Raw genomic sequence first — 13,923 nt, 5'->3', positions numbered from 1 at the left:
CCAAGAACCTAATGCCCCTCAGGCGCTTGCAGACTAAAGGGTGTTCCCCAACTGGGTGACCATCTACCGGCAAACGGCCTGCTGAAATAGCTAATCTGAATGTATTTATTGACCTATAGGCCAAACCTTCTGAGGCCAGAGATGGCCGAAAATTCAAGACGGGACCAAAGACCACCCCCGAGGGATCCATTTGGTGTTGGAAACACCAATCCAACCATCGAGACCAGGCAGAACGGTATCTTATTTGGGATATCTGCCATGGCTTTGGCTAGTAAAGAGTCAGCCTCTTGTTAAATGCCTGGGACTTTCCACTGATCACAGTAATCCTCCAGGCCATGGGAAAAAGGGAGCCTGCTAGGACAAGGTGATGAGGGTTGCCTTGAGGATCCTGGAAGAGATACGGAAATATGGGTAGAAGATTGGAAAATCCCAAGAAAGTTCCATCAGAGCTGGAAATCAGACTTGAGACATACAAACCTGGGTGATTACTACCAGATCTGCCAGTTTACTCCGAACTTGTGTTGCTAACCTCATTATCATCTCAAATGGTGGGAGCGCATTCCCCAGTTTGGGCGCCGGAGCCTGGAGAGCGGTCGGTGTCTCCCGCACTATCGACCGCGAAGAGGGGGGGAGATCTCTTCGCTACCTACCCCCCCCCTCCCCCGTGGAAAGCAACGCTCCATTGTAGCGGGTCCACGTCGGGAGATATTGCACCTCCGCCGGAGCGGCCGCCGCGAGGAGAAGGCCCGGAGCCCCCCCGAGTACAACCCTGTGACGTGAGTCACAACTAGCGGAGGTTCAGAGAGGGAGACGAGGTGAGCGAGGACACACCAGGCTGCGGCCGTACTGAACTGCTGAGTAGCCTCACGCTCGGCCCTATATTTGGGGCGACGTCACTATCTGCACTACGACCCACGCACCGGGTCGCTGCTGGGGCCTACTGCATTGTGTGCCCTGGGACCTGCCGACAAACTCGGGGAAAATAAAAGATTACGGAGACTGCGATGTGGCCGACTACACATTAGAGGTGAGACATGCTGGTATTGTGTTGAATCGGGGGACTCGGACTGTCTGCAGAGTTCGGAATGGGTCCTGAACTGCGGTCAGAACTCGCATCAAAGGTGCTCTTAGCTACAACTTGGATCTCGGAGCGCTAGGCCGGCGTGGCGACACCGCGCACACCTGATAACCTGTGAGGAATAAACGGCCCCGCACTGAATTAACCAGAGGACACGAGTTTGGAATACTCTTAGCAATTTAACGCGTACCCAGCCTGCCACACTTCCGGAAAGCTCCCACAAGAGCGACAGCTGCGCCACCTGGCCCTTCCCTTTGACAGCATGGGGAAAGGCGACACGACTCAGAGTAAGCTCCCGTTCGAACAACGCCGCACTAAGGTCCCGGATTCCCAAGAGGCCGAGAAAGCTGTCTCGGCGACTAGTACAGACACTTTGGAATATTCAGATATAAAAACCATGCTATTAGCCATGGAAAAAGGCCTACAAGATACCATGTCCTCAATAGGCACCAAGATAGATGCCCTCACATACAGGATGGACCGCATGGCGGAGCGCGTCAACAAGCATGCGGAGCGTTTAGACATGTCCGAGAGACGCCTCACAGAGGTGGAGAAGGCACAAACAGAACTTGACTCAGATCATAAGAAAATAGAGAAGCTAATGCAGTCGCTCCAAGAGAAGACTGAAGACTTGGAAGCCCGTTCCCGACGCTCTAACCTACGCATCACGGGTGTTCCGGAAACGACACAAACGGGCAACATGGAAAAATTTGTGGAGAAGCTCTTGGTTACCCTACTGGGGGAGGACCTGTTCTCACCAATGTTTGTGGTGGAGTGAGCACACCGTTCACTGGGCCCCCGGCCCCGCCCGGGAGCCCCGCCGCGGCCCATCATCGCCAAGCTCCTAAACTACAGAGACAGAGACATGGCGCTCCGGGCCGCCAGGGAAAAGAAATCTTTACAATATGAAGGCTCAGAAATCTCCCTATATCCTGACTTCACTGCGAGAGTCCAGGAAGCCCGCAGACACTTTGCCCCGTTCAAGAGACAGCTTCGAGAACTCGGACTTGATTACGCCATGTTGTACCCAGCGAAGCTGCGTGTAAATAGGCAGGGTCATTCGCACCTCTTCACGGACCCTAAAGCTCTACAGCAGGCACTAAAAGGATGGTCCAGAGATCAACGCAGGGACCACAACAGACAGGCGGACGGCGACGACCGGCAAAGTCAACTAGACGAGCAGGAGTGACACTCCTTCCCGGCATGCCCGGGGAGACTCTGGTTGCCATGGAACTAATTGAACGCTGATACTGACCTCCATACAGAGCAGAGGAAATGGCGCAGAGGTCATCCTGGAAGCCCCGGTGTCAGCGGACTGGTATCGACTTCCAGACGGAAATCTGACGAACTGGCTGAACTGGACATGGGTGAGATAACTCTGGTGGCCCAGGAGCAAATATGGGTAGTCTTATGGTGCAATTTCATGGTAATTTATACATGCAGGGTCTCGAGGTTTAACGATGAGTTGCGTCAGGGTCAAGTTAGGATCCTGCATCTAGTGCGCTTGGCGCGATAACTGTGGTCGATATTTACAGTTTGGCTGATGTTGTTGTATATGGTGCAGCTAGCAATTGGAGCGGGGCACTCTGCAAGCATTGCAACTTAATCACCCGGGGGTTGCCCGGCAACCTCGGCCCTAGCGCACAATGCATCTGGACTCCCAGTCGGGAGGTCCAATAGTTTTGTATAAAGTTGGGGGAAGGGGGAGGGGGGAGGGGGAAATTCATGCGAGGCCTTGTTGGGGGTGGTCTGCTGTTGGAGGCGGGTTGCAGGATCATCGGGTTGGGAATGTTTTGTGGGCAGAGAGGGGGGACAGTACGTAAATTTGAGCGAGCAAAAGATTATGGACACATGCAGGACATTCACTCTTAGGCAACACTTAGTTTATTACAATGGCTGATGCGGCTGATCGTGGTCAAAATACCCATACACCCAAACTCAGGGCCCCCACATGGAATGTGCGTGGTCTAAACGATCACAGGAAGGTTAGGAAGGTCATTAGCTACCTGCAGCGCCAACATGTGGACCTGGCTCTACTGCAGGAAACTCACCTCCCCATGACTAGTAGAATGCTACACAGTAGAGGTCTAGAGGGCAATGTAACGGCATCAGGCTTTACATTGCATGCTAGGGGGGTGATCACCTGGGCCAACCCGAAATCGAAACTGTCCTTACAGACGTTGAGGGCGTAGTTCTTTCATGCACTAGTTACCATTTCCAAACACTATGACACTGATCGTATACTGTGGGGTGGGGACTTCAATCTGGTGCTTGACCCTACCCTGGACATATCTGCTGGTCCTCCCCGTAGGCCCTCGGCGGCAGCCCTGGCCCTGAGGAGTGCGATCACCAGTCTGGGACTGGAAGATGTGTGGCGATTTAGACACCCGGCACGGGGAGGGTACACTCACTACTCGGCCTACTACGACATCCATACCAGGATAGATTACTGGCTGGTGTCTGCCTCCAGGTCTGGACAGATTGGGGACTGTAGGGTTCTACCGAGGACCTTATCTGAGCCAGTGCTCCTAGTGCTGGACATCCCAGTAAAGCCATTCCGCCCTTCGCATGGAGGTTTCCCCCAAATTCCCTCCTAGACCCGACATTCAGAGGAGAGCTGGCGGAGGCCATTGATACTTTTTTTTAAACCAATGTGGGCTCGGTGGATAGCTTCCAGGTGGTGTGGGAAGCGTTCAAAGTATACATCAGGGGCATAGCGATGTCCAAGCACTCGGGCATACTCAAATCCATTCGACAGAGACTAACTGACCTGGAACGTCGCCTGGCTACCCTCGAAGAACGACAGAGCAGGACTTCAGATAGGGGAAGAAATCAAGTCGTTGCTAATTGAATACCACGCGGAAGCGGACAGAGAAGTGAAACACCTGAGCAAATATGCAACAGCTAGGACATATGGGGAGGGTGAGAGACCCGGGCGCGGTACTGGCCAGACTCCTAAAGGGGAAAAGAGTACGACAGCAAGTCTTGAAAATAAAGGCGGGAGATGGCACAGTATTAACGGATGAATCAGATATAGCGTATGCATTTAGGACTTTCTACACTGAGCTATATGCATCCAAAAGTGGGGACCTGGAGGACGACATCAGCGACTACCTACAACACATCGATATACCAACACTGACAAACACACACACGGAGTTTCTGATGCTCCCAATAGAGAAAGAAGAGATAACAGAAGCTCTGGCGGGCATGCGAGCGGGTAGCGCCCCGGGAGCGGACTGCCTCACGGTGGGGTTCTACAAGGCATTTAAGGACAAGCTAGTCCTGCACCTCTCGACGCTCTTCGATTACATTTGTGTTGAAGGCAGCATGCCGCCATCAATGAGGGAAGCGTTACTAATAACGATACTAAAACCAGGCAAGGCGAGTGATGAATGTGGGTCTTATAGACCCCTTTCTCTTCTGAACGTCGACACCAAACTGTTTGCTAAAATACTGGCGAATCGCCTGGCCCTTCTGGCGCCTCGGCTAGTTGCGCCTGAACAGGCTGGATTCATTCCGAGTAGGAACTTGTCATACAACATCCGCACAGTTTTGGGCACAATACAACATGTTCATCAGGATCGGAAGTCTCTAGCCGTATTCCTTGACATGGAAAAGGCATTTGACTCTGTCGAGTGGCCATTCATGATGCTGGTCCTACAGAAGATGGGCTTGGATGTGCCATTTATCCAAATGATTGGGGCCCTATACCACTGTCCGCGGGCTAGGCTTCAGCTTGGCAACCTCGTCACCGACTCCTTCCCCATCAGTAGAGGCATCAGGCAAGGGTGCCCCTTATTGCCCCTCCTATACGCCCTGGTGGCTGAACCACTAGCTTGCGCGCTACGTGAATATCACGGTAATGAGGGTATTGGGTTCCCCACATACAAGATTCTGGTTTCCATGTACGCCGACGACACTTTGTTTTACGTGCGCCACCCAGACACCAATCTAACCTCGGTATTGAGGGAAGTAGTCCGCTTTGGCGCTCTATCAGGCCTAAAGGTTAACTGGGCGAAGCACTTGGCATTCCACTTAACCCCGATAACGCAGAATATAGAGATGGAATACCCACTCCAGTGGACCAAAGACACAGTTAGATACCTGGGCATTCACATACACACAGACGCTGAGACCCTGTTTAGGGCTAACTATGGCACTGCCTTCAGCAAACTGGAAGATGAGGTTGAAGCCTGGTGCAGGCTCCCACTTTCGCTGCTAGGACGGATATCCATCATTAAGATGGTGGTGCTGCCTAGGTTATTGTTTCTATTCATAACAATTCCAATAGTTCTTCCCAAGTCCTTTTTTCACCGGCTAACGCAACTAATGGTCAAGCTGGCATGGGCAGGGAAACAACCCCGAGCCAAGTGGACGTTGTTAACGCTGCCATATAGTATGGGAGGGCTTGGTGCCCCTGACCTAGAGCTGTATTATAGAGTTGCCCGGGCCGCTCACCTGCACACCTGGGTACACGGGGATAGCAATATTTCGCATGTCCGCATGGAAACCCTCTTTGCCAGCCCTCTTACGCTCCCTACCACAATCTTCCAACCTGTTAATCGCAGGACGGGCGTTCTAGATTCGATTGCAGCGACTAACCACTCGTGGTACAACATTCTACAGCTGCAGGGTGGAGCATTATTATACTCCCCCATTATGCCGGTGGAATGGGCAAGATGGATACCTCCCATCCAAGAGAAAAGCGTGATACAGGCGTTAAATAAATTAAACGTCAAAGTGGCTTGTGACCTATTTCAGGAGGGAGTAGCAAAAACATGGGAACAGGCATCCTCGGGCAGCGAAGATACTCCCCTTCTGACTCGCTTTCAATTCCACAGGGTCCGCAGTGCTCTTGCGCAACTACTGGGGGAAGATATGGCTGAGCTGCCTGAGGTCCCGGAACTCTCCTACGTAATAAAAGCTGAGTCCCCCCAGAAATTACTGTCCAACTTATATAAGCTAGCACAGGCACATAGGGAGCACTCATACACGAAAGCGCGGCTGGCCTGGCAAACTGACCTGTAGATAGCGATTGATGATGACGTGATTGATGATGACATGTGGAGATACTGTTGTATTAATACACGGAAGCTATCTTTGAATGGTAGACATAGACTGGTACTTTTCAAGTTTCTCAACAGGGTATATTACACACCAGAGCGGTTCCACAGGTATGGCCTACGTGACACAGCTGACTGTGAGATATGTCATGCACCTGACGCGGGGTTCCTTCGCCTGGCATGGCAATGCCCGGGTGTATGGGACTTCTGGCAGAAGATCTTCGCAGACATTAGCAGTATAGCGGAGGTAGAACTCACACCTGACCCCGCGCTGGCGCTATTAGGGTATTCTAAGAGGCTGCCTAGGGCTACCCGACGGCTGGTGGACATGGGGCTACTTACAGCCCGAAGGGTGGTGGCTTGTTGCTGGATGAGAGGTCCCGCACCTACACCTAAACGCTGGTCACATGATATGTTATATTGCTGCACGCAGTCGGAGAACTACAGCGAGCTCCTCCCCGCCACTAGCCGCCCCAAATTTTTGGGAGACTATACCAGATATACCTAAACAGTCAAAAGGAGACAAGCACTGCAGTGGAGGGCTAGGGGCGTCAGATAATCATTGGGAAGGAATGATACTCTGTGTTGGCATAATTGGTAATTGTTGATGTCGAACGAGGAGATGTGGAGGGGTAATCTATGATGGGCAACAAGCAGCTCTGCTGCAAAACCACTAGTAGGCATGCTCTAGTTCGCCGCCTGCCCTGATATGGGTTGTTGGCTAAATGGCTGTGTATCAACCTGAGGAGGGAATGTCACAATGCTGTCCTGTCAGACTTTGCGACCTAGAATGATTGGTGGGAGGGGGGGGGGTCTGTTTTTGATTGTAATGTTTGATAAATTGCAAACCTAATTAAAAAAAAAGGTCATCTGGGTCTAACATGTCAGAGTCAGGGGGCATGGTAGCAGTGTCTGGCTTGGGATCACTGGACTGGGAGGGACTGGCCACAAGGTGCCATGGCCTGCTAAGGTCCCCATCCACGTCAGAGGTGTTGGGAGAGTCATCTCCATCCCCCGGGTAAATGGGGTGGAGGGAGAAGATGATTGTACTAGAGGTACTAGGAACCTGAGAATCAGGATGGAGGGTTTGCAAGCCCATAAAGGCCTTTTTAGGGCATGCAAAGGGGGCAAGATCGACTCCTGGGACGTCTGCGCGCTTGGGCTTACCATCTAGGTTGGGTGTAGCCGGCTGCCCTGCAGGTTTGAAGGCCAGGGTCCCAGAAGCGTCTTCCCACCTGCAGTTGCATAATTTTCCTCTCCAAGGACGCCAGCACCTCTGAAACAGCCTTAAACATTGAGGCATCCAAGGCAGAAAAAACTCTTCGCTTTTGCTAAGGAGCGCGCTGCACTGGAGAGCCTGGAAACCTTTGCTCCCCCGCCCGGTAGCATCAGATTTGCAACCAGACCGCTCCCTCTTAAGATGCAGAGGGGCACCAGGCTTTGAAGAAAAGCCAGTGCGTACATCTGAGCCTGAATACAGACGGCGCGTGAAGACGTGCTGCAGCGGAGGAGTCGGATGCGGGTGATGGCTGCTACACGTGAGCGATGTCCACTTCAGCCGCATCGTTTACAATGCCCCAGCAACCACTTCCCCTAAAGAGGGCTAAAGTAAACCAGGTAAGATTAATAAGTAATTAACGCTAACAAAATAAAGCAACCAAATGGTGAATGTAAATGTTTGTACAATTTTAAAAGTATTACTTACTAAAATCTAAAGTTAAACAAGACCGAGCTATACAGCATAAGTCATCTGACAATGCTCCAAGTTATAGTAAACCTATAATTTACGCCCTTTTAAGAAATGGTTTCTAAACTAAGGTCTAAACAGCAAATTCTTAGCAAAAATATAGGACATAAAAAGAGTGTACTTATCTTGAAAGCAGCAGCAACAAAAGAAGGGAGATAGCTGCATGTTACTGGCAGGGTTGCCAGATTTTGAGACCCGTCCCCAGCCAAAGTATGAGCCCAAGTATAAGCCCAAAATAAAGTGTTTTCTTCAAGCAAGTTTCTTTTTCCTTAACTCCTTTTAACCAGCCTTTCTCCTAACCCAATGGCTGCAGTGTAATAGAAGAATCATTTTCAAAATACCTTTAGTTGATTCTCTTTTTCGATATGTAAATGGCCAAAGTTTAAGCAATTGCTATTTATTAAGAGAAAGAATATAACCTATTTGCGCTAAGAACACCTTTCAAGATAATTATTTGGACAAACAAAGGAAGAATATACATCAAAATAAAACACAGTGCTTCGCTTCGATTACTTTTTAAAGACCTGTTCATTACTGTGACCACAGTGTGTCAGCTGTTCTCAACGCCGCAGTTCACACTTCTGCTTCACTCCGCCTGCTGATTAGTGAAATTGACGGTCTGGACTGTTCCCATGAGGCACAGGGTCAAGACTGATTTGCATATGGCCATGTCTGAACTGGGGGTGGCTTGGTGAGCAAAATAACAATGGATTTAACCAAGATCTGTGACTGGGGTGAATGTTTTGCCATTGCGCAACGTTCCGTCCATCATCTTGTGTGTTTTGCTGTTCAAACTATGTGGGAAGGGTATGTCCAGACGTGGGTCCCGTGCTCAATGCGCCACTGGAGTCAAGCTATCCTGGCTGATGAAGGCTGGAATGCCGGAAACCGGTCCTAGGATGCTTGATTCCGGTCCAAGGAAGACATGGCTTGGCAGTTAGGTCTGGACTGTTCCCATGAGGAGCAGGGTCAAGACTGATTTGCACATGGCCATGTCTGAACTGGGATGGTGTGGTGAGCAAAATAACGATGGATTTAACCCAGATCTGTGACTGGGGGTGAATATTTTGCCATTGCGCAACATTCCGTCCATCATCTTGTGTGTTTTGGTGAGTGAAATTGACACGCAAGCCTCTGGGACGCACTAGGCGCGTTCAGAGTATTGTGCCCCCTAGTTTTCTTCTGACAGCACCAGAGCCTGCCAGTCTGAAGCGGCCGTGTAGGAGCAAGAGAATTCTCGGGGCCACACTGAAGGGAAAACAAGTTAATGTACACAAAGGCAATTGAAAACACTGCAGCATGTAAACCAGAAGGGTTCCTACGTTCCCCACTCAGTACTGCCGCAAAAAAGAGCACATTAAAGCAGAAATACCAGAGAATGTCAGTTATCTGTAGGCTGCTGGAGCAGTGACGAAAGAGGGGGCTAGAGAGTCTCCTCCAGGGATTATTATATGGAAGTGCAGCGTCCTGACTGGAGGGACTGTTTCTGTTTATTATTGAAGTCTTATAATTTCAAAGCCTGCTAATGAATTAAAGTGAAAAAAGTTAAGCCTAATCCTTGCCTCCGGGTCCTGCCATAGAATTAGGACATATTTGAGCCTCTGCTTAAAACCATGCATGGAGTTCATCAGAAGAAAATGTAATTCATTGTAGGAGTACACAGTTTTCATAAAGTATTCAAACAATGCCAAAATCTCAGGAAATTATTCAGATGGTAGATGAGTTCTTAAAGGTCAAGAAGCAATTCATGGTTATAAATCAGATTAATTTACCAAAAGAGTGCCCTAATCTTGAAAATCTTTTATCAGATCCAGTCAACCATATGTGCTCTGACGTAAACGCTGAAATTCCTTGATAATTCAGCAACGCCCCTTCTTTACTTCGATGATTAACACAATCTGCAGTTACGATCGGGTGGCAGAGAAGCATTAGGTACACAGACGATATGTATTCACTAGTAAGGAAAATAATGGCTGGAGATATTACTGGGTCCTGATACTCTTCTCTAAAAAGCTTCTCGTCTAAAAACCCATAGGTTTCTTGAACTAGTAACCACAGCATCTGAAGATTTGCTTTTCTCTACACTAATGGAGTAGAATTTACTATTACTCAAGGTGAGAAGACAATGCTGTTTTTAGTGTGACTTTTACTACTATGACTGAAAAATATAAGAACTTACCATGACAGCATGGTGTGACGCCTTTTATGTTTGGAGGTGCTTGTGCATGAGGTGGATACCAAATTAGGATAAGGGAACCAGTATTAAGTAGTAACTGCTGGAAAGTTTAGTGTTTGCAGTGACAAATCACGTTTGTTTAAGGTGCTAATTTTCATTATGCATTACGCTATGTTATTGAAGGAACAATAATAATTTTTGGACAACAGATTTCACCACATAGGGATCCACCTATTTCTGAAATTGCCACAAACAAGACATGGCTTTACATCAGAATGCTGAAACATGTTGACTTTTAAATACAAACTGTGTAGGTTCCTGATAGCACATTCTCGGGCATTCGTGTTTTTGTCATGTGATAGGAAGATAGGAATACTTGTATACAATGTTAACTGATCCCTCCAGTGTAGAATTTCCCACCATCCCCACAGCTCCAAAAACAAGGACACAGGAGGTCACCTAGGACAAATGCTCCCTGGACTAGGAGCAAACTCGATGATAAACCATGCCACATAAATGTGGGTGAGAGTCCAGCATCCTATTAGGAAGTGACTTCCAATATTAATTTAGGGTCAAAACAAAAATCTACAACACTGTTTTACATTAAAACTAGGACTGAAGCTGATCGAACACTCTGAAGGACTAGGGTGCTTTTGGTAGCTTTATTTGAATTTTTGGGACATGCACCCCTGATCCGTCCTACGGAAATTGTATGGAGGGTCTTTCCTTCACCATCTTTAAGTTAATGTAGCATCAGATGACCCAGAAAACTGGGATGGATAATTACAGTCAGCGGACAAAAAGAAAAGGGGGCTTGTTAAACTTTCATTTTACTTAATTAATGAAAGGATACCTATTGTGTTCCTTTTAGGACAGGATGAAAAAAGATTGACAGTGAAACAGAACAGGAATATGGGCCATTTCACCTAGAACAATTCACTAGATTGCACAGAGAATTATGTCTTGTTACACTTAGGACTTCATGACTCAGGAACAGATAAGAATTTAGTTTATAGGGCCTAACTGCAAAGGAATACAGAGCCTTTATCCTTGATGGCTCTAGGGACTGGCATAGTTCTTCAGATACTCTGGCCTCTAGAAATAGATGGCTCAAAAGGCTGGCAAGGTTAAGACATACACTAAATCAAAGCCTTGACCTTTTAGAAATGTACAGTTCCAAAGGCTATACGTTTTTACCTCCTTCACAGATATTGTCTCTTCCACCAGGATCTCAAGTTCGGGACCCTCCTGCACATCACTTCCCATGACAAAATACAGGAAGAGCTACAAAAATAAACAAAAACATTTACCACTGCAATCTGCTAAATCATATATCAATGGAACACATGGCTGTTCACAAAGTACAGAAAGAGAGCAACAGAACAAGTGGATCATCATTTTATCATGTTTAATTTTCAGGTAAAGGGCAACCCAGAGAATAAAAAAAAAAAGGTAAAGCGCAACCCAGAGAATTACAAAAAAAAGTAAAAAACATTCAACAGAGAGGTAATGAAGAAGTAGGCACTGCATCATGACAAGAATAGTGGCCTAATAAGGTCTTGTGAAGGTTAGCTGTGCAACTCAGAGCTACATAGGAGTGGCCACGTGTTGGGTGAAAAGCCTAGGTTGAACTAGACACACACTACAGACTGTAGATGCCAGACGTTTACTGATCCAACAAATTTTTTTTTTTTTTAAAAACAGGTTCCCTCCCAAACAGACAAAGAACATTACAAACAGTATTACTTGAGTCACACATCACATGAAATCACTGTGCATCGTGCAAGAGAAGGGCTACCCGCTTGATGAGAGAACATTGTTTAATTATCCCAAATCCTGCTTTCTATACATGAACTGCACTTCCTACCTAGCCGCAAAGGAAGCTTTACAAGTTTACATCAAAGGCTTTCTAGGAGCCATTGCAAAGCTACAGACATAACAGCCACCAGGAATGAGTGCAAACACTTAAATATCCTCACGTAAAATTAAAATGGGTCAAAGAGAAGTGGTTGAAGCATGCATGGATCACACTAGCATATCACCTAGAGACAATGCAATGCTTTCAGACTAAGACAAAAGATGTCCCACAAATTGGGTTGTACAATGCTGTCTTTAACAAGCCGGTATATTGTTACCTGGACCAAGCCGGTACAAAGTTGCCTGAACCAAGCTGGCACAATGCTGCCGGAATGAAACCAGCCCAATGCTGCCCTACCCAGGCCGAGACAATGTCACCCAACACAATACAGCCTAAACCAAGTTGACACAATCGTGCCCAAACCAAGCAGACACAATGCTGCCCGAACCAAGCTGACACAATGTCATCCAAACCAGCATAACAATACCGTCTGACTTAAGTGGGCACAATGTCGCCAGAGCCAAGCTGGTACTATGCAACCGGAGCCAAGGCAGCACAATGCCACCCAAGCCAAGCTGGCACAATGCTGGCCAAACCATGCAGGCACAATATTGCCAGAACCAAGCTGGCAATATAGCCTAAACTAAGCAGCTAGAAATGTTCCCCAGCAAAGTTACTATGTGCCTATGTACTATGAAGTTGCCGGAATTCTCCTAGATCAAGCTACTATAATGCCCTACGTATCCCCCACTCCATGACATTATATACCCTAGGCCCAGCTGCATTGTGTTGAGAAAATTCTTGCTGAAATAGGAGTCTGTCTCCAGCCGCGCCCGTAGAGGTCAGCTTTCACTCGGAGTGGGAACCTTGGAGTCTGCGGGCTTTGAAACCCAGTCCCCCAAACGCATGATGAAATCTTTTGAAAGGACATGAACTAAGCATCTGGAAGTTGGACTTTGTGCACATTTATTATCCGATTGCTGGACAGACCGCCCGCCGTATAGGAGGCCCTTTTCCATACGAGTTCCACTTTATGTGTAAAGCTGATTCCACTGTTATTACTCTAAGAAAACATTAGTGGATCCAAGCACCTTGCTTCTATGAACTGAGAGAAGCTAAAGAAACCACTTCCCCCTTTTGATGCGGTGATCGATATCGGGAGTTTGAAAGAAACCTCTTGCTGTTGAGATAACTATACTGTTGGTTGGTCTCGAATGAGATTTGCCGTTGGTGATTATTTATTGCCCCTCCCCATTGTCCTCGTATGAATGCCCTGATGAAGGTGCGGCAGTAGATCTGGCCGGGCACCGAAACGCGCGTTGGCGTTATTATCTCCTGTCCTGCCTCGACAAACTGGGGTCTCCAGTGTTGTGCTGAGAAGACTCTGCAGGACCGGTTCCATCTGCCACTCTGGAACTACATAGAGGATAATGGATATTTGTTTAGTTTGATGTTGGAGTGACTGTGTTTTTTGACTGAATGAGTGAATTTGAATGTGTGAGGAGCGTGGGACTAGGGGATAGTTTAGAGATTTTATGAAACCTTACTGTGTACTATGAACTACCTTTTAACTATGTTTTTGTGAAGCAAAAAATGATAATAATGACTCGCAATTTAAATACAAAAAATAAATAAAATGAAAATAAAAATATGTTGTGTCTATGACTGCCGCTCGGCTGATTCTGTGGTTTGGTCCTAGAATATGGTGAGCTCAACTTTGCTAAATATATCCTAATGGACTCTTCGTGAGCCAGCTTTATTAATCCTGCTGGGCAGACATCTTTTGTTTGGGTTGCTTATTTTCCCCTGCCTGTCTGCCCAATATCAGTACCAGGGGGCCCCTTTTTTGTATTGGATACTTTACCAAGCTGCATCAATCTCTGACCAAGCCACTATAATGTCCTCACACTAAGCCGCTACAATGCCCCCTCATTAAACGACTACAGTGTCTCCAAAACAAGCAACTATGATGCAATGTTCCCAAAACAAGCTACTACA

At 47.6% G+C, this 13,923-nt stretch overlaps 1 protein-coding gene across 8 annotated transcripts in view; it reads right to left on the bottom strand.

The window, feature by feature from the left end:
* The window catches only part of USP40 (ubiquitin specific peptidase 40), a 660,245-nt gene that overhangs the window by 340,082 nt on the left and 306,240 nt on the right, over window positions 1–13,923 (bottom strand). For all 8 annotated transcript variants that reach the window (XM_078681394.1, XM_078681396.1, XM_078681399.1 and 5 more), the window contains exon 22: window positions 11,265–11,351. In XM_078681394.1, the coding sequence (XP_078537520.1) occupies window positions 11,265–11,351 (87 nt within the window). The remainder of the gene's footprint in view (window positions 1–11,264; window positions 11,352–13,923) is intronic.

The sequence above is a fragment of the Lissotriton helveticus genome, chromosome 3_1 (genome assembly GCF_964261635.1).
Source record: "Lissotriton helveticus chromosome 3_1, aLisHel1.1, whole genome shotgun sequence".
NCBI classification, from domain to species: domain Eukaryota; kingdom Metazoa; phylum Chordata; class Amphibia; order Caudata; family Salamandridae; genus Lissotriton; species Lissotriton helveticus.
This window is presented reverse-complemented; position numbering and strand designations above follow the sequence as displayed.